General features: G+C 55.1%; 1 protein-coding gene and 1 long non-coding RNA gene across 2 annotated transcripts; one reads left to right on the top strand and one right to left on the bottom strand.

Moving 5' to 3' along the window:
- Positions 1 to 459: 459 nt before the first annotated feature.
- LOC100347394 (keratin, type II cytoskeletal 72) lies at positions 460 to 12,023 on the bottom strand. Its single transcript, XM_008256491.5, has 9 exons — positions 11,477 to 12,023; positions 10,594 to 10,808; positions 5,447 to 5,507; positions 5,033 to 5,128; positions 4,274 to 4,438; positions 3,419 to 3,544; positions 2,517 to 2,737; positions 1,946 to 1,980; positions 460 to 1,014 (listed from the first exon to the last, which is right to left on the bottom strand). The coding sequence occupies exons 1-9, from the start codon at positions 11,909 to 11,911 to the stop codon at positions 827 to 829; spliced, it is 1,542 nt and encodes a 513-aa protein (XP_008254713.3). The 5' UTR covers positions 11,912 to 12,023; the 3' UTR covers positions 460 to 826.
- LOC149123471 (uncharacterized) lies at positions 11,871 to 16,131 on the top strand. Its single transcript, XR_016216750.1, has 2 exons — positions 11,871 to 11,975; positions 15,890 to 16,131. It is a non-coding gene; the product is annotated as an uncharacterized LOC149123471 (long non-coding RNA).
- Positions 16,132 to 17,835: the final 1,704 nt, after the last annotated feature.

Genomic DNA, 17,835 nt, shown 5'->3' on the forward strand with positions numbered 1-17,835 from the left:
GGCCATTGTAGCCACCTCTCTCTCTTTCTCTCTTTCTCTCTATGCCTCTGCTTCTCTCTCTGTGAAACTCTGGCTTTCAAATAAATAAATAAATCTTTAAAAAGAAAAGCAGAGTGACAGAGAGAAAGAGATCTTCCATCCATCCACTGGTTCATTCCTCAAATGGCTATGACGGTGAGGGTCTGGCCAGGCCAAACCAGGAGCTAGGAACTCCATCTGAGTCTCCCTTGTGGGTGCAGGGGCCCAAGTACTTGGGCCATCTTCTGCTGCTTTCCCAGGTGCATTGTCAGGGAGCTGGATCAGAAGTGGAGCAGCTGGGACTCGAACCAGCACCCATATGGGATGCCAGCACTGCAAGAAGTGGTTGAACCCACTGCACCACGGCGCCTGGTCCCTCTTGTCTTAATTTGAATGACCCAGTTCAGATTTTCTGTTATGGAAACAAAACGGACAGAGACAAGTGGCTTGGATGGTTTATTGCTGGAGAAGCAGAGAACTGGACCCAACACCAACCATAGGATGGGGAGATCTCCTTGGCAGTGAAGGTCCGAGGAGACAGGCCTACAGCTCAGAAGCACCCTGGGTCTTTGTGCGTGGGAGGCACCCATGAACAGTGACAAAGGGGGAGGCCACCGAGGAGGCCGGCGCCTGGGCTGCCCCCATCAGCACACCCGCCTGTGAGCAGGACAGAGGGAGGAGACGGAGTCGGGGTAGGGACACTAGAGAAAGCACCTCCTGCCTTGGGGAGGGGTGGGAGGGAGACAGGGAAGAGGTGGACGGGCCCTGTAGCCTCCCGCATGCTCCGAGCCAAGGGTCCGCCTGTCCATCATCTGGGGGCCTTTTTGGTCACACCGGGGCCACCAGAGGTTTTGGCGAGGGAGTCCTTGAGCTCACTGCCACAGCTCCCCTTGGTCTTAATGTCGGTTGCCACAGGCTTGTAGCTGTATGTGCTGGAGGTGCCGAAGCCCACACCAAAGCCTGCACCTGCTCCCGCGCTGGTGCTGCTGACGACGGCTGCAAAGAGGGGGAAAAGCAGGCGCGGGCCTGGGTCAGAGCCCCCACCCCACCCTCCCACCCCCGCGCACCCCAGGGCTGGCTCCTTCCTTGGTTTCATGTTGAGCCAGAGTCGCCCTGTGGTGTGGTTTGAGTTCACAGAGAGTGTTTTATCAGTCCTAGTCACCTGTGATTTCCTTTCCCTCCTCTGCGGCCCCGGGGTGGGGGTGGGGAACCTGCTTTCTCCCCCCTCCCCCCAGCCCCAAGGGCCATCTGCAGTGTCACTCTTGGGCCACACAAAATTACCAAGTTAAACACTAGCCTGCTATAGAGTTTTTGAACAAGTCCAGCCCACACTTGCTTGACGGGGCAGGGACTGATTTAGAGGGCCTGATATGGCCCGTGGGCTGGCCACGCCCACCCCCATTAGTCCCTACCCACCCATCAGTACCACACTTTAAGCCTGCAGGAGGAGGGCTCTTTCCTGTGAACTTGCCCCTGGGCAGAGTCGTTTCACAGTGGCCTGCCGCTGCCTGCAGAAAAGGGGGTGCTGGGGCGGCCCTACCACCCAGGAACACAGCAGCACCCCTGGACCCTGGGCAGTGTTTGGGCCCCGGTGGGGTTATCTCACCTACACTTTTGCATCACCCAGCCTCCCAGTGCCCCCTCAATCTCTCTTACTGTCCCCCCCACCTGACCTTGTTGGGGTCTGGTCGTGATAGAAAAAGGAAGTGGCTTCCAGAAGCAGCTTCACACCTTTGGTGGGTGTCATTTGGCCTTTCACAGGCTCTGCTTTCCTGCCCGCGCTGCTCCCTCCTGCTCCCTCCTCCTGGTGTCTAGAGCCCCGACTCTGTGTCCTGCAGTCTTCCCTAAGCCCCCACCCCACCCTGCCCCCCGACTGTGAGGGGCTTGGATTCTGGCAAGGGCAGAAACGGGAGCTGCAGGTACTTACAGATGCTCACGGAATTGGGATATTCACCGGACATCCTGAGAAGGAAGAGAAAGACAGGTTACTCCCGCTGAGCATCCCCCACCCTGCTCCACCTGGGGACCCCCCTCCAGGAAGGGGTCCCTCCTCTCTGAACTGCACCTGCTCCCAGCCTCCTCTCTCCCTGACGTATCCCCAGCAGGATGCTCAACCCATGGAGACCCCGGATGAAAGTCTTGCTACGGGGAGCCCGCTCCCAGCAAGGAGGCGTTCAGATCTCCAGCTGCGTGGGAGAATTGGGCCTCTGCTTCCCTCTAGTTACAGTAAAGGAGAGAAGGCGTGGCATCTTCACGGAGCCCCCAGGCTTTACGAGGGTAACCATGAACTGGCTGACTCTTGGAGGCCACACCTGTAAGAATTCACCGTGCCCTGACCACTCTCTCTCCCTCTTACATCTTGCTCCTTCTGGCTGGCTAACTTTTGGCCTTCCTTGCTCAGCACGAGGGAAACTCGGTTGCTGAGATGCTCTGTTTCAGGAGGACATGAACACAACCACAGGGCTGGCCGCCCCGCACCAGGCCCCCGCCCCCCGCACCTGCTCTCCTCGCCCTCCAGCAGCTTGCGGTAGGTGGCGATCTCCATGTCCAGCGCCAGCTTCACGCTCATCAGCTCCTGGTGCTCACGCAGCATCCGGGCCAGCTCCTCCTTGGCCTGCTGCAGGGCTCCCTCCAGCTCGTCCAGCTTGGCCCGGGCGTCCTTGAGGGCGCAGTCGCCTCGCTGCTCGGCATCCGCCATGGATGTCTCCAGGTTGCCGCACTGAGGGGCACGGACAGGGGTTCAGCACCTGGCATCGGAGCCCTGCTCAGACAAGCTCCCTCCTCTGATCCTGGCTGATAGCCAATGCTTTGAGACGCTTGTAGCTGCTCCAACTTCAGGTCTATCTTTTCCCTGGCTCCAGGCATGCTTCAGCCAAGCTCATGGGAGAGGCAGGGACGGGCACAGCAAAGGTGTGCCCCCTTCCCATTCGCGGCTGCTTGGAGCATCAGTTGGAAGATTCGGACGCTAACCCTGAGAAAGGTCTGTCCACTTAGACTTGGCTCTGCAGTGTGTAGATTGTCTTAGGGGTGCAGTGGGGGTGGCAAATGGAGCCTGCAGCACTTGGCGTCTGCCCTCACCCCGCCTCCTGCCCCATATCCCACAGAGAATCATGCTACAGGGCCGTGGACTTCAGAGTGACTTTGGCATTGCCGGTGGCTCTTGCAGCCTGCGAACACGAGCTTCTGGGGAGAACATATGATTTCCTGGGGCCTGTGGGCCTGCCGTGTGTTCCACTCATGAGCCAAGTGTGGAACGCTCCACCTGCCACACATGCACCTGCTCCTCACTCCTGCGAGCAGGAGACACCTGAGCCGGGGGGCTGCTCTTGCCCCTGCCCCGAGTGCTGTCTCATCCTGACTGCGATCAGCCCCGCCCGCTGATGCATAGCCCAAGGCACACCTGCTTCTTCACGTTCCCTATCTCCGAGCGGATCCTCTGAATCAGCCGGCTGAGCTCCGAGATCTCGGCCTTGGTGAGCTTCAGGTCATCGCCGTGCTGGCCCGCTGTGGCCTGCAGCTCCTGGATCTGAGCGTGGGCGACAAGAGAAGCGGGTACCCGTTGGTGGGAGAAGTCACCTGCTTAGGAGTGTCCCGCGGGAGGAAGGGGACCACAGGCCGCCACCAGCTGCTTCACTCTCAGGCAGTGCAGGCACCAGTGGCGGGGAGCGGAAGGAAAGGCGGGGGACAAGCAACCATCCTCGATGCCGCTCACCAGACCCTTGACAGAAGTCAAGGTTTGCACAGTCTCCAAGAGCTCCCATGGCCCTTACACGTCCTGTCCTCATTTTGCCCAAGTTGGAAGCAAGACAAAAAGCTGAGCTCCGTGGGCTATGCTCAGAAAACCGTGGAAAGACATATTAGGGCTGCGCTCGGTGTGGTTTCGGCAGTCACCAGGAGAAGGGCTGAGCCAGAGCCCGCCAAGGCTGGAGCTGCACCTCCCGGACGCTTGGGGCATCAAGACAAGGCCCAGCTCCAAGACAGAGGGTCCCCACAAAGCCCAAATATACCTGTGGCACACACACACACACACAAGCACACACATGCACACACACGCACAAGTGGACCCTCATACGCACTTGCACACACGAACACATGCATGTGTGCATATACACGTATGTGCATGTACCTGTAGATACATGCACACATGTGCAAGTACGCGTGTACATGTTGTGCACCTGTGTGTGCACCATGTGCTGCTTGAAGAGAAGGCACTGGTATGCTCATGGGCCTTGCCATGCCTGCACCCAGCACCCACCTTGGTCTGGTACAATGCCTCGGCCTCAGCTTTGCTCCTCTGGGCGATGTCCTCGTACTGGACACGAATGTCATCGATGATGCTGTCCAGGTCCAGGTCCCGGTTGTTGTCCATGGACAGCACCACGGACGTGTCGCTGATGTGGGACTGCATCTGAGCGATCTCCTGGGGACAGCAGGGGCAGGAGAGCTGGTCAGGGAGCTCTCACGAGGGGCCTGCTTCCCCTGGTCCTCCTGGGTCAGAGTCCTCGCTCCCCTGCTCCGGCCTTTCTCAGCACCAGTGGCTGCCGGGCAGGAGAACGAGTGCCTTGGGCTCACAGCCCAGATGGTGGAGCCCCTTTCCCGATGTGCGTGCCCCTCTGCTCTGACCCCTGCCACGTTCCCTTCCTGGAACACCAGCAGTGCCACCTCCCCCAGAGGGTCAAGTCTGAGCTCCTGCCTGGGAACTCGCAGTGGGGGGGGCGGGGGCAGGACCTCTCCATTCTCCAGGCTTCTGGTCCTCACTGCCCTTCCCCCACCCCAGCGCCCACTGAGAGCATCCTCCCTTTTCTTTCTCCCGGGACCATCCCTGCCCCTTCCTCCCCGTGTGGACCTCCCACCGCCACAGTCCCCTGTGCACCGTGTTCACGGCTCCTGGGGGCTGCCCTGAGCTGAGAAGCTTCTGTCCAGCAGCCCCTGCTGCACACCTGCGCCCAGGCCCAGACCAGGAAGCCGCCTGCGAGAGGAGCCGGGCGCTCAGCCGGGTCGGCAAAGTGCTCACCCCTTCATAGAGACGCTTCAAGTACTTGAGTTCGTCCGTCATGGCGTCCACCTTGGCCTGGAGCTCCACCTTGTTCATGTAGGCGGCGTCCACGTCCTGCGGGGCGCACAACACAGCCACACTGCCCTGACTGGGGCCAGCTGCCCGCCTTTCTCCCCCTCCCAGCCATGGGGCCCCGTTCCCTCGCTCCCTCCATTCCCCTGCCCCCTGCCCAGTCCCCCTGAGCAGACCAGCTGATGGGAGAGGGGGCTGGCCCAGCTGCAGGTGCAGCAGGATGCCTGCGATTTAAATCTGGGGGTCCTGGGAGCAGCAGGCATCCCAGACCCAGGCGAGGCACCTGAGGGGAGGGAACCAGGCAGTCAGAATCCCAGGGTCCCTACAGCCGGCACTGGGCCCCTTCCTGCACCCCCGTACCTTCTTGAGCACCACAAACTCGTTCTCTGCGGCCGTGCGCTTGTTAATCTCCACCTCGTACCTGCGCGGGGCGGGAGCGGGGAGGCAGCACTGCTGTGAGGACGTGAGCGTTGCTCGGTTCCCCCAGTGCCCACCAGAGACACAGTACAGGGGCCACTGCCCGGCCTCCCACTCGCTACCGAAGGCACCCTCTGCCGTGTGCACCTTGACCTGCGTCACTGCTGGAGACAAAGCTCTCCCAGGCACCACCCAAAAGCACTATTCTCACCTTTTCTTTTTAAATTTATTTGAGAGACAGACAGACAGACAACTCCCATCCACTGGCTCACTCCCCAAATTCCCCACAACCGTTGGGCAATCAATCCCGATCTCCCACCATGGGTGGCCGGAGCCATCCCTGCAGCCTCCCAGGGTCTGCATTAGCAGGAAGCTGGACTCAGGAGCTGGAGCCGGGAATCAAACCCAGGCGCTGTGATAATGGACTCAGGTGTCCTAATCTGTGTCTTAGCTGCTACGCCGAACGCCTTTGAACGGAATGTTATACCGATTGTTCACAAAGCAGACCTCCGAAAGTCCACGGAAAATGGAAATGAAAGATAAGTTGATTTTGGTGCCAAGAGTGTTTGAACTTATACATACAGAAGGTCTGCAAGAAGTTCATGGGATTGCATATTCTGAAAACATTTAAAAAAAAAAAACTTGCACCAAAATTAACTTTTAATTCCATTTTCCCTGCAAACTTTTTGAAGTATCCTTGTATTTCTACTCATGGTGAAGCAAGATCTTAGAATCAGCATTTGGATAGCACTGGGATTTTTTTAAAGATTTATTTATTTATTTATTTGACAGGCAGAGTGGACAGTGAGAGAGAGAGAGACAGAGAGAAAGGTCTTCCTTTACCGTTGGTTCACCCTCCAATGGCCGCCACGGCTGGCACGCTGCGGCAGGCACACCACGCTGATCCGAAGCCAGGAGCCAGGTGCTTCTCCTGGTCTCCCATGGGGTGCAGGGCCCAAGCACTTGGACCATCCTCCACTGCACTCCCAGGCCATAGCAGAGAGCTGGCCTGGAAGAGGAGCAACCGGGACAGAATCCGGCGCCCCGACCGGGACTAGAACCTGGTGTGCCGGCGCCGCAAGGTGGAGGATTAGCCTATTGAGCCACGGCGCTGGCCTTAAAGATTTATTTATTTATTTATTTGAAAGTCAGAGTTACACAGAGAGAGAAGGAGAGGCAGAGAGAGAGAAAGAGAGACAGAGAGAGAGAGGTCTTCCACCTGCTGGTTCACTCCCCAGTTGGCCACAACGGCTGGAGTTGTGCCAATCCAAAACCAGGAGCCAGGAGCCTCCTCCCGGTCTCCCACGTGAGTGCAGGGGCAAGCACTTGGGCCATCTTGTACTACTTTCCCAGGCCATAGCAGAGAGCTGGATCGGAAGTGGAGCAGCCGGGTCTTGAACCAGCATCCATGTGGGATGCCGGCACTGCAGGTGGCAGCTTTACCCACTACACCACAGCGCTGGCCCTGACTGGGATGTTTTAAGACAGATAGATCGTACTTGGGTGAGTTAACAGTGTTTTTCATTTTACTTAAAGAGGTCACCTCTCCCATCCCTTACTGTCGTCACAGGATTTTTCATAGGACATTGGAGAGAGCAGATGAAGCACAGCATCGATGGGAATAACTAAAGCCAATGAGTCAGCAGGAGGCGGCGTGTGTGTGTGTGTGTGTGTGTGTGTGTGCGCGCGTGCTGCTCACCCCCGGGAAGGCAGGCAGGCGAGTTCACGGCAGCGGTTAAGACAACGCACAGGATGCCTGCAGCCCGGGTCGCGGTGCCGGCCTGGATGCCAGCTGCACTCCGGATCCTGGCTTCCTGCTGATGCGCACTGTGGGAGGCGGCAGGCGATGGCTCAAGTAGTTGGCTCCCTGCCACCCATGTAGGAGACCCGGATGGAGTCCCAGCTCCTGGCTTCCGCCTGACACTAGAGGGTGCAGGCACTTGGAGAGTGAACCAGCACAGGAGAAATCTCCCTCTCTTCTCCCTCTCTCTACCCCTGACTCCCTTTCCTTCTCCCTGTCTTCCCCCTCCTTCTTCTATCTCTTCCTCTCTCTCTCTCTCCCCTCTCTCTCTCTCTCTCAATCTCTCTCTCTCTTTCTGCCTTTCAAATAAGTAAAAATACATAAAAATTTTTAAAATAAGCACAAGCAAGGCCCGGCACTGTGGCGCAGTAGGTTAATCCTCCACCTGCAGTGCCAGCATCCCAAATGGGTGCCCGTTCTAGTCTCAGTTGCCCCATTTCCAATCCAGCTCTCTGCTATGGCCTGGGAAAGCAGTAGAAGACAGCCCAAGTGCTTGGGCCCCTGCACCCACGTGGGAGACCGGGAGGAGGCTCCTGGCTCCTGGCTTCAGATTGGCACAACTCCAACTGTTGCAGCCATCTGGGGAGTGAAACAATGGAAGGAAGACCTTTCTCTCTGTCTCTCCTTCTCACTGTCTGTAACTCTACCTCTCAAATAAATAAATAAAATTTTTTTTTAAAAAAAGCATAAGCAAATTCCCCAGTATGCTATAACACAGGTGAAGCTTGAAGACATTTTGCTAAGGTAAGGGAAATAAGTCAGCTATAAAAAGACAGCTACTGCACGAGTCCACTCATCTGAGACATTCAGAATAGTCCCAACCACAGAGACACCGCAGGCAGGTGGTGGTCAGGGCTCAGCCTGGGGGTTGGGGGGAGATGGGCGTTGTCACTGAATGGTCCTGAGACAGAAGGGCTGTGGGGTGGGCGGTGGTGACAGCTGCCCGACATCATGAACACACACAGTGCCACCATGCTATCACTCATGTTACAGTGGCAAGTTTTATATACGTGTATTTTACAACAGCAAACTCAATAGAAGAAAGGTTGCTAGAAAATGCCTTTCTTTTTACTTACTTGGACGCAAACGATTCTCCTCAGCTCTCAACTCCTTCCTAAGGTGCACCCCTGTAGCCAGCACCCCCGCCCCCCGCCAGCAGCTGTGCCGGTGCACGACCCAGGTGGAGGCAGGTGGGTTAACAGAGCCAATTCTGCAGAACAGGACTGGCAGGGCCTCTGAGACCGCCAGACTCTCCCACTCACATTGGATAAAACTCACAGGAAACAGTTTCCACAGGTTAACTCATACTCTGCATACTCAAATGGAATTGAAATCTTTTTATGAAATTGTATCACAAAATAGTTATCGGCATTAGAGTCAATCATTATCCCTTTTATAAAACAATCATTTCTACCTTCTCTTAATAAAAATAAAGGATATGCTATTTTCCAGACTGATTAGTTTTTACTAGTTTATATCATCCTGTTTCATAAAATATCTTAAAAATACTTGGTCAAGATGGTTGTCAAAATCAATGACAAAAGTTGTCATTTTCAGTTCCCTGCTGATGTGCCTGGGAAAGCAACAGAAGATGGCCCAAGCCCTTGGGCCCCTGCACCCACGTGTGAGACCTGGAAGAAGCTCCTGGCTCCTGGCTTCAGATCGGCGCAGCTCCAGCCGATGCAGCCATTTGGGGAGTGAACCAGCGGATGGAAGACCTCTCTCTCTGTCTCTCCCTCTCTCTGTCTATAACTCTACCTCTCAAATAAATAAAATCTTTTTTAAAAAATCACCACGGCTACACTGCTCATCACACACATGCAGTTGTATGTGGGTGCCATGGTGGCTCAATTCCCACCATCCACCATCTGAGTGAGCAGGCTCTGTCATCCAGACACTGGGGTCTAGGAGAGGGTGAGGGCACTCTGGAAGCTCTAATTAGGATCTGCTTCTGATAAGAGGCGCGTAAACAGCCCAGGCAGAAGAGATCAGTGATTAAGCTAACTCGAAAAGGCTCCTGCTACAAACATCGAATTATTTCTCCTACTCATGACCACACACATGCTAAACACTGCCCCAAAGTCTCCACCCACATTATTTCATGTAACCCCGCAACAGCCCCACGAGGCGGGTCCCATTATGATCCCAAGTGTACAAACAAAGCTGGCCAAGACCCTAGCCCTCGTTAGTGGTGATGCCGGGATTCCCTCCCGAGGCCGGGGACGAGGCGTGAGCCGAGTGGGGCGCTTGGATTCTCCCAAGAGCCTCCGGCATTACTCTCTCGGCAGCTCTTCCAAGCAGCGGGGCCAGGATCGGTATTTGATTTCTATCAATATTAAAGCTAAAGCTCATAAAAGCCCCAGAGACTCAGGCAGAGGGGAGTGGGGCTTGTGGAACTTCGGGATCGTGAGACACAGCCCCAGGTCTCCATGAAGGCTCCGGCTAGGACTTAGCTCAGGGCGGGGGCGGGGGGTGGACTTCAGAATCAGCCTGGACAGGTTGCATGTGGAGCACAAGAAAGAGCACCTCCACCCCTGGAACTGCAGACGCAGTCCCCTGTCCCCAGACACCCCGGGTCACACTGAGCCAGAGGCCTCGCTGTCTCATCATTGGCTCCGCTCCAAGGGAGAGACCATTTCTGGCTCCACACAGTGGCTAAAAATTCGCCTCAACGATGGGATTCAGCCTCTCAGGAAGCAAGCTTTTAAAACTCTAAAATGTGGGGCCGGCACTGTGGTATAGTGGGCTAAGCCACCGCCTGCAGTGCCAGCATCCCGTATGGGCACCGGTTCAAGTCCCGGCTGCTCCTCTTCCGATCCAGCTCTCTGTTATGGCCTGGAAAAGTAGTGGAGGATGGCCCAAGTCCTTGGGCCCCTGCACCCCCATGGGAGACCTGGATGAAGCTCCTGGCTCCTGGCGCAGCTCCACCCTTTGCAGCCATTTGGGGAGGGAACCAGCGATGGAAGACTCTCTCTCTCTCTCTCTCTCTCTCTCTCTCTCTCTCTCCCCTGCCTCTCCCTCTGTAACTCTACCTCTCAAATAAATAATCTTAAAAAAAAAAAAAAAAAAAAACCTTCTAAAATGTGTCCTGAGACTGGCGGCATGTCTCTGGTCTGGAGCCGCCAAGGAGAAACGTGAGGCCAACGTGAGGCCATCGGGTCTCTCGCTCCTGCTGCAATTCAGAGCACCATTTGGGGTCCCAGCGGCACCAGTTGAGGCGAAAGCGCAGGCTCTAAGCAGAAACGCGTGGAGCGCGACCCCGACGTGCGCATGCGTGGCGCTCACTCACCGCTTTTTGTAGTCCTCCACTACGTCGCGCATGTTGCGAAGCTCCGAGTCCAGCCTCACCCGGTCGCCCGACAGCATCTCCAGCTGCTTCTGCATGGTGCTGATGCGGCCCTCGTAGATGGGCTCCAGGTTCCTCCGGGAGATGTTAAGGTCCAGCTGCTGCAGCAGGTTCCACTTGGTCTCCAGCACCTGGTTCTGCTGCTCCAGGAAGCGCACCTGGAAAGCACAGGCGGTCACAGCCCAGAGTCCCCCGTGCTGTTGTCCCCTCCCAGCGTGGGGAGGGGAAGCCTCGCATGTCGAGGGGGTGGGGTGGCAGCAGGAAGGAGCCAGGCTCATCGAAGGGTGGCTCTGGCCAGAGGGTCGGGTCTCTCAGATGAGGAATAAAAGAAAGGAGGAAGTGGGCACAGCAGCACTATCATCTCTTGCTGTAAAGTGCCGGTGCTGAGTAAGTCCCATCCGTGTCACCAAGCAACATCCCTGTCAGTGTCACCCCCGGTTACTCTCGGCCCCTGTCACTTCGAGGCCCTGTCGTCTTTCCCCACTCTGAAGTCACCGCCTCTGCGTCTCCAGGCTCCCTCCCTACCACCCCGATTTCGGGGCTCACTCCTCTTAACACGTGTGGCGTCCAAAGCTCCCCCAATCCCACCCCTTTTCGCCCCTCCCGGCTCACACGACCACCCTGAATCCTCCCTTCCAGGTCTTTCCTGGTTGCCTGGGCACCATGACGGGTGGCAGTCCCGGACCTGAGCCCATTGTACAGATGAGAAAATAGAGGCTTGGGGAGGGCGGCTTTAGCTCTCCTCGGCTGTCACAGAGTTCATCAATGGCAGAGCCGGGTGCACCGTGGGCTCCGCAGGGAAGATGAGCAGGTGCACAGAACCCACCTTGTCGATGAAGGAGGCGAACTTGTTGTTCAGCGCCTTGATCTGCTCCCGCTCCTGGGCGCGCACCCGCTGGATCTCAGGGTCCAGCTCCAGGTTGAGGGGCGCCAGCAGGCTCTTGTTGACGATGACTTGAGGGATGCCCCCGGGCGGGCACACGGATGGACACGCAGGTCCCAGCCCAGCGCTGCCGAAGACCGTGCCCACGAAGCCGCCCAGGCGGCCGCCGCTCCGCCCGGCCCCAGCCGCCGCTGCGCTGAGCGCCAGGCGCCGGCCGCCCCCGACGCAAAACAGGCTCCTGCTGCCAAAGGCCGCCGCGCCCTTGACCCCGGCCCGGAACGAGGTGGAGCTGCTACTGAGCCGGCCCGAGACGACGGCTGAGGAGCCGCTGAAGCCCGGGCGCTCCCCGCCGGAATACAGGGACAGCTGGCGGCTCATGGCTGGCGTGGACGGACTGCGCGGGGCGGTGCGTGCCGGTCGTGCGGGCGGTGCGGACCTTGAGGTCGGTGAGTGCTGTGCGCGCGTGCAGGAAGGGGGCACTCCAGCCGCTGCGCTGCGGGGCTGGCGCGCCCCTTAAATATCCGGGCGCACCAAGGGGCTGGAGTCAGCCTAATTTGTAGGTCGGGAACTCCTTTTAGATCCCCAGGAGCCTCTTCATAGGGGAAATTACCATCCGCTCTCAGATTTTTGTCTCCCACCCTGAGTCCCCAGTAAAACGGCCCAGAACCCAGCATTTGCTTTGCTCCTGCATTATAATAATTTGGCCGCCTATCTCCGCCTGCTGCCCTCCAATTACCAGGCTTATCCCGGCGGGATCTCGGAGCACACACACCTCCTGAGGGTCTGGCCAGTGCGTGGGTGCCCGGGGGCTGGGGGTGTTTGTGGAGCGATGTGCAGACTGGTTCTGCCGCAGGTGCACAGGACCAGGGTCAAGAATGTTCTAGAGAGTCGTCCCCTCCTGTCAGGGCAGGAACTTCTGAGTAGGGGTTGGGGGGGGTGGGTCGCGGCCCCTCGTACAGGAACCACCCCACCCCCACCCAGGGCGCAGGGCTCAGGTCCCAAGTGCCTAGGGCTGATATGGAGCCAGAGCTAAGAGCAGGTCTGGTTGAAGGGTAGGGGAGGTGGCGGCTGGAGAACGCAGGATGGCTGTGGGTGTGGCTTGGAAGACTGCTCTGCTTAATTTTAAGAGCGGAAAATGTTCACTCGTCCAATCCAAGAACCCCCGGAGTGACCCCTGCAGCTCTGGCATTGCTGATCTGGCATCAAAAGTGGCCGGAAGTCCGGCAGCAAGACTATACCCCCATAGAACAGCGTCAGAAGCGGAACGAGTCGCTGCGGAATTTTAAATAACAGAGAGGATATCAGCGGCTGCGAGCTAGTGGCCACTGGACATGCAGGCATTACCCTGGAAAGCAGTGTTTTGGTTCTTCCCTGTTTGCCTGCACCGCTCGGTCGTGAGCCTAAGCTTGCCGTGGGACCCTCACAGGGGCTACCCGAGGACACCTGGGGGTGCTTGGCTGACACAGCCTCCCCTGGGCCAACCCCAAGGCATAATAGCAGCCAAGGTGAGTGGTGCAGATGGCGCCGGGCCAGATGGACAGATAGGGGCGTCTGCGGTGTCCCTGGGCTGCCTTATTGGGGCCGGGTGGGGGCGGGGGCGCAACCTGTAGTCCTCAGGGAGAAGTGATGTCATCACAGCTGGGGACCAGTAGCCTTGAGAGGGGCTCCAGGTTACGCTTTTCAGTATTTCGTACGATTTTTCCTCTCCGCCCCCTAATTTTAGCCAGAGTGTTTGTTTTTCCGAAAAGCACAAAGTGTTTGTTTGCTAATTCTGGCCCCCGAGGACAGACGCAAGGAAGGGAATCCGGCTGGGAGAGGAGCAGCCCTTCGGTGGAGTGACCTACAGAGGGAGTTTCTGAGACCATGTCTCCTGGGTGACTTCTCCCACCCAGGGAACAGGAAGGATGGCATCCTTATCTCCCCTGAAGGCTCGGCTGGCATGACCAATCAGGATTCCTCCACCCTGGGATCACCCTTATCACAGATGCTGTAGGGACAGACGTGTGGGATCAAAGGCGGCTGAGGGCTGCGAGAAGGAACCCTTGTTGCACCTGCTCCTGGCGGCGGCTGGCTGTGCCACCTCAGGTTCCGGTGGCCACCTCTCCCATTAGCTCTCAGGCTAACGCCATCCCTGGATTGCTAGACCAGGCCAGCAGCATTTCCCTGGGAAGCCAGAGCTGGACAGTGAAGGGCAGGATACTGCAGCAGTGCACAGGGGTCGCCGTAAGTGTGTCGTCCAAATCCACAAAACCTGGAAGACCATCAGTGAGCCCCAAACTGCGGACTCTGGGTGAGAGTGGCCCCCCGACGTGGGCTCATGTGATGTAACAAATACTGCGTGCTCTAGTGGGGCTTGTTGGCCCCAGGGAGAGGCCAGGGGCAATCTCCATACCTGCCCCCCTATTTTTTGCTGTGACTCAACAACCGCTCTAAAAAAATTAAAAATGAATAAAATTATCTGGAAAAATGGATCTCCATAAAAAATTAGAAAGGGAAAGGCAGACGGAGGAGAAAAAAGGGCGGGAATGTGAGTGGGAGAGAGAGAGCGGGGAAGAATCCTCAAGTTCCCAAATCTGTATATATTAAACACATGTAGCTGTATTCCTTAAACAAAATAATTTTTAAAAAGTTAATGCAAGTGGAATTTTAAAATAAATATAATTTATGCAAAAAATAAAAAGTTGGCAAAGTCATAAAAAATTAAAATCTAGGGGCCAGCACTGTGGCACAGCAGGTTAACGCCCTGGCCTGAAGCGCTGGCATCCCATATGGGCACTGTTCAAGACCCGGCTGCTCCATTTCCGATCCAGCTCTCTGCTATGGCCTGGGAAAGCAGTAGAAGATGGCCCAGGTCCTTGGGCCCCTGCATCCACATGGGAGACCTGGAAGAAGCTCCTGGCTCCTGGCTTCGGATTGGCACAGCTCTGGCAGTTGTGGCCAATTGGACAGTGAACCAGTGGATGGAAGACCTCTCTCTCTCTCTCTCTCTCTCTCTCTGCCTTTCTTTCTCTCTCTGTGTAACTCTGACTTTCAAGTAAAATAAATAAATCTTTAAAAAAATTAAAATCTAATAAATAAATAAATAGATGGGTGGTGCTGAGCTGTCACCCAGGGCTGGGGAGACTTGGTGCTTTTGCTGTGCCAAGGAATGGCCCAAAACTCCATGTTTTCCACAGCCACCAAGAAGTAGGATTGTGTACAAATGGGGTTGTTCCTCCACTTTTCACTATTTCTGGATTTTCTAATGTGAATGTCTACGTTTTGGTAAATGACAGCTTTCAAAAAAAAATAAATAAAAGGGCTAGCATTGTGGCATAGCAGATAAAGCTCCCACCTGCAGTGCTGGCATCCCATATGGGTGCCAGTTCGAGTCCCAGCTGCTCCACTTCCCATCCAGCTCTCTACTGTGGCCTGGGAAAGCAGTGAAAGATGGCCCAATTGCTTGGGTCCCTGCACCCACAAGGGAGACTCAGATGGAGTTCCTAGCTCCTGGTTTGGCCTGGCCAGACCCTCACTGTCAGCCATTTGAGGAGTGAACTAGTGGATGGATGAAAGGTCTCTTACTCTCTGTCACTCTGCTTCTGGCTCCTGGCTTTGGATCCATGCAGCTCTGGCCATTGCGGCCAGCTGAGGAGTGAACCAGCGGATGGAAGACCTCTCTCTCTCTCTCTCTCTCTCTCTCTCTCTCTCAATCTCTCTCTCTGCCTCTGCCTCTCTGTAACTCTGCCTTTCAAATAAATAAATAAATCTTAAAAAAAAAAAAAAAAGAAATTGCCTAGAATAATCAGTGCAATATACTGAACTGATCAAAATGGAATGAACTTTGGAAAACAAGGCTGCAAGACTGTCACTAACATCACAATCATTATGTTGCAAATGACAGGGATATTGCTTATTATGGTTCTTCCCAGGGAGGGACAACTGAAAGCCTTTCATTTCAAAGGCGGGAGAGAAGCTAATTAGCTGTCTTGGTAACTGTACATTTGTATACTTTAAGCACTCCTTAAAGGTTACAGAAAAGTAATAAACATATAGGGATACTACAGTGCAGTGCCCTATTTACAGTACAGCGGAAGATCAAATTTAAAGTAACCGAGTTCAAATGTACATAATTGTTACTGCATTGGCTACATTATACCCAGAGGGAACAAAAGCTCTCTCCCTGCTCCCAGACAAGACCTATGTAATAGCCAGCAGGGAATAAATAGAAATCGCAGACACCTGCTTTCATTTCTTTTTTTTTAAGAGCTCATATAGGGGCTGGCTCTGTGGCATAGCTGATAGAGCTGCTGCCTGCAGTACCGGCATTCCATATGGGCACTGGTTCGAGTCCCAGCTGTTCTACTTCTGATCCAGCTCTCTGCTGTGGCCTGGGAAAGCAGTAGAAGATGGCCCAAGTCCTTGGGCCCCTGCACCTGCATGGGAGACCCAGAAGAAGCTCCTGGCTCCTGGCTTCAGATTGGCCCAGCTCCAGCCATTGCGATCCTCTGGGGAGTGAACCAGTGGATGGAAGACCTCTCTCTTTCCCCGCCTCTCCTCTCTCTGTGTAACTCTGCCTTTTAAATAAATAAATAAATAAATCTTTTTAAAAAAAGAAAGCTCACATGTGTGAAGGGAACATCATCCACTAAGTCATGTTTTTCAGGTTCCATATTCCTAAAATAAGATGGGGCTTACATTTGACTTTTTTTTTAGCCATTTTAAAAAATAACAGGAGTGGCTGTCATTTGGATGCCACCAGTGCTCATCCGCCTCCATCATCCGGAGATTTTTCTTGTGGTTAATTTACTTAAAAAGTACAAATGTAATTTAAGTACAGATACCAAGAAAAATTGCCTTTTGCCTGGAGTACTGTACCCAAGCATTAATACACTCCGAATCTCCTAAAAAGCATTTTCTGGAAAGTCCCAATAAATTCCAAGTTCTTTTCACAGATGACTGCGCTGCCAGTTTGGAGACGCTGGCTGCTTAACTGAGGGTCCAGGGAGTCATTTGTATCCACCTGCAGTGATGAGAAATGACCACCACGAGAGAGGGGGACACACAGTAGCTGCTTCCCCTGCCTGCTGCTGGAACACTGGCCCGAGGGGACCCAGGCATGTCATTCATCACAGAGTTCAAAGCCACTTCAAATAATGCTGTATTAGGAACTTGACTCTCCCCTGTCTCTCCTTTTCAGAAGTCCCACTGGGCTGGTTCAATGCTGCAATCCTGCTGGTATTTAGGAAGCAGAAGGATTTTCCAGCTGGTTCAAACTGGAGGTCCAGTTACCACCTTACCGACTGCTGGTTGCTTCTGTGGGTCCAGTAAGGTCTGTTCCTCTTCCTCTAGCAGAATTCATCCCTGGAGTCTGGGCTTCACCTTTTTAGCATTTGCCCGAACTGTTTCAGTGACATCCGTCGACATTTTAACTGATGGCTCCTTGAATAATAAGCTGTTGTTGCCTGCATAGGTGACATGTGTCGCGCCTGAAGCTTTTTTTTTTTTAAGATTTATTTGTTTATTTGAAAGTCAGAGTTATAGAGAGGCAGAGAGAGAGAGAGTCTTCCATCTGCTGGTTCACTCCCCAATTGGCTGCAACAGCTGGAGCTGTGCTGATCCGGAGTCAGGAGCCAGGAGCTTCTTCTGGGTCTTCTTATGTGGGTACAGGGGCCCAAGGGCTTGGGCCATCCTCCACTGCTTTCCCAGGCCACAGCAGAGAGCTGGATCGGAAGTGGAGCAGCCAGGTCTCAAACCAGCGTCCATATGGGATTCTGGCACTGCAGATGGTGGTTTTACCCACGACACCACAGTGCCGGCCCCTACCTCTGAAGCTCTTTAACCCATTTTTTTGCTCTTGCAAAGGACTCCTCATTTGTGACACTAGGAACAACAATGGCTGCTTGTGTGGGGTGGCCTTTTGTTACTGATAGTGCACAGGCTGCAGCTACGCCTGTTGTGGTTGTCTCTGTTAGGGCCTTGCGCAGGTGTCTTTGTCCCTGCGTCCCAAGCACCAGCACATGCCACGCACAGGAAGGACACCCGGTAAGCATTTGTCGAGCTGCTCTCTTCCACTGGTCCAAGCGCAGACTCCCAAGTCCGCTTACTCTATCAGCCTCCCTTGGGAAATAAACGGACTGTCCTTATGGTTTATGGGTATTGTTATGACTTCGATATTAATTTGGGTGGCCCCCGAAGTCCCATGTGTTACAGGCTGGGTCCCCAAGTGGTTGATGGATTGACACTCACGGTTGATGGATGAAGGATGAAAGCTGGGAGGTGGGCTCAGTGGGCAGAAACCCCCCAAAGGCGGTTCTTGGGAG

The sequence above is a fragment of the Oryctolagus cuniculus genome, chromosome 11, assembly GCF_051225735.1.
Source record: "Oryctolagus cuniculus isolate XC-2025 breed Fujian yellow rabbit chromosome 11, ASM5122573v1, whole genome shotgun sequence".
Lineage (NCBI taxonomy): Eukaryota > Metazoa > Chordata > Mammalia > Lagomorpha > Leporidae > Oryctolagus > Oryctolagus cuniculus.

Excerpts from the sequence above, each read along its gene's own strand:
- LOC100347394 (XM_008256491.5), bottom strand. The coding sequence starts at position 11,911 with ATGAGCCGCCAGCTGTCCCTGTATTCCGGCGGGGAGCGCCCGGGCTTC. Across the intron at positions 5,508-10,593 it reads GTGGAGGACTACAAAAAGCG|GTACGAGGTGGAGATTAACA; the intron begins GTGAGTGAGCGC and ends CGCCCCGCGCAG. Across the intron at positions 4,439-5,032 it reads TGAAGCGTCTCTATGAAGGG|GAGATCGCTCAGATGCAGTC; the intron begins GTGAGCACTTTG and ends TGCTGTCCCCAG.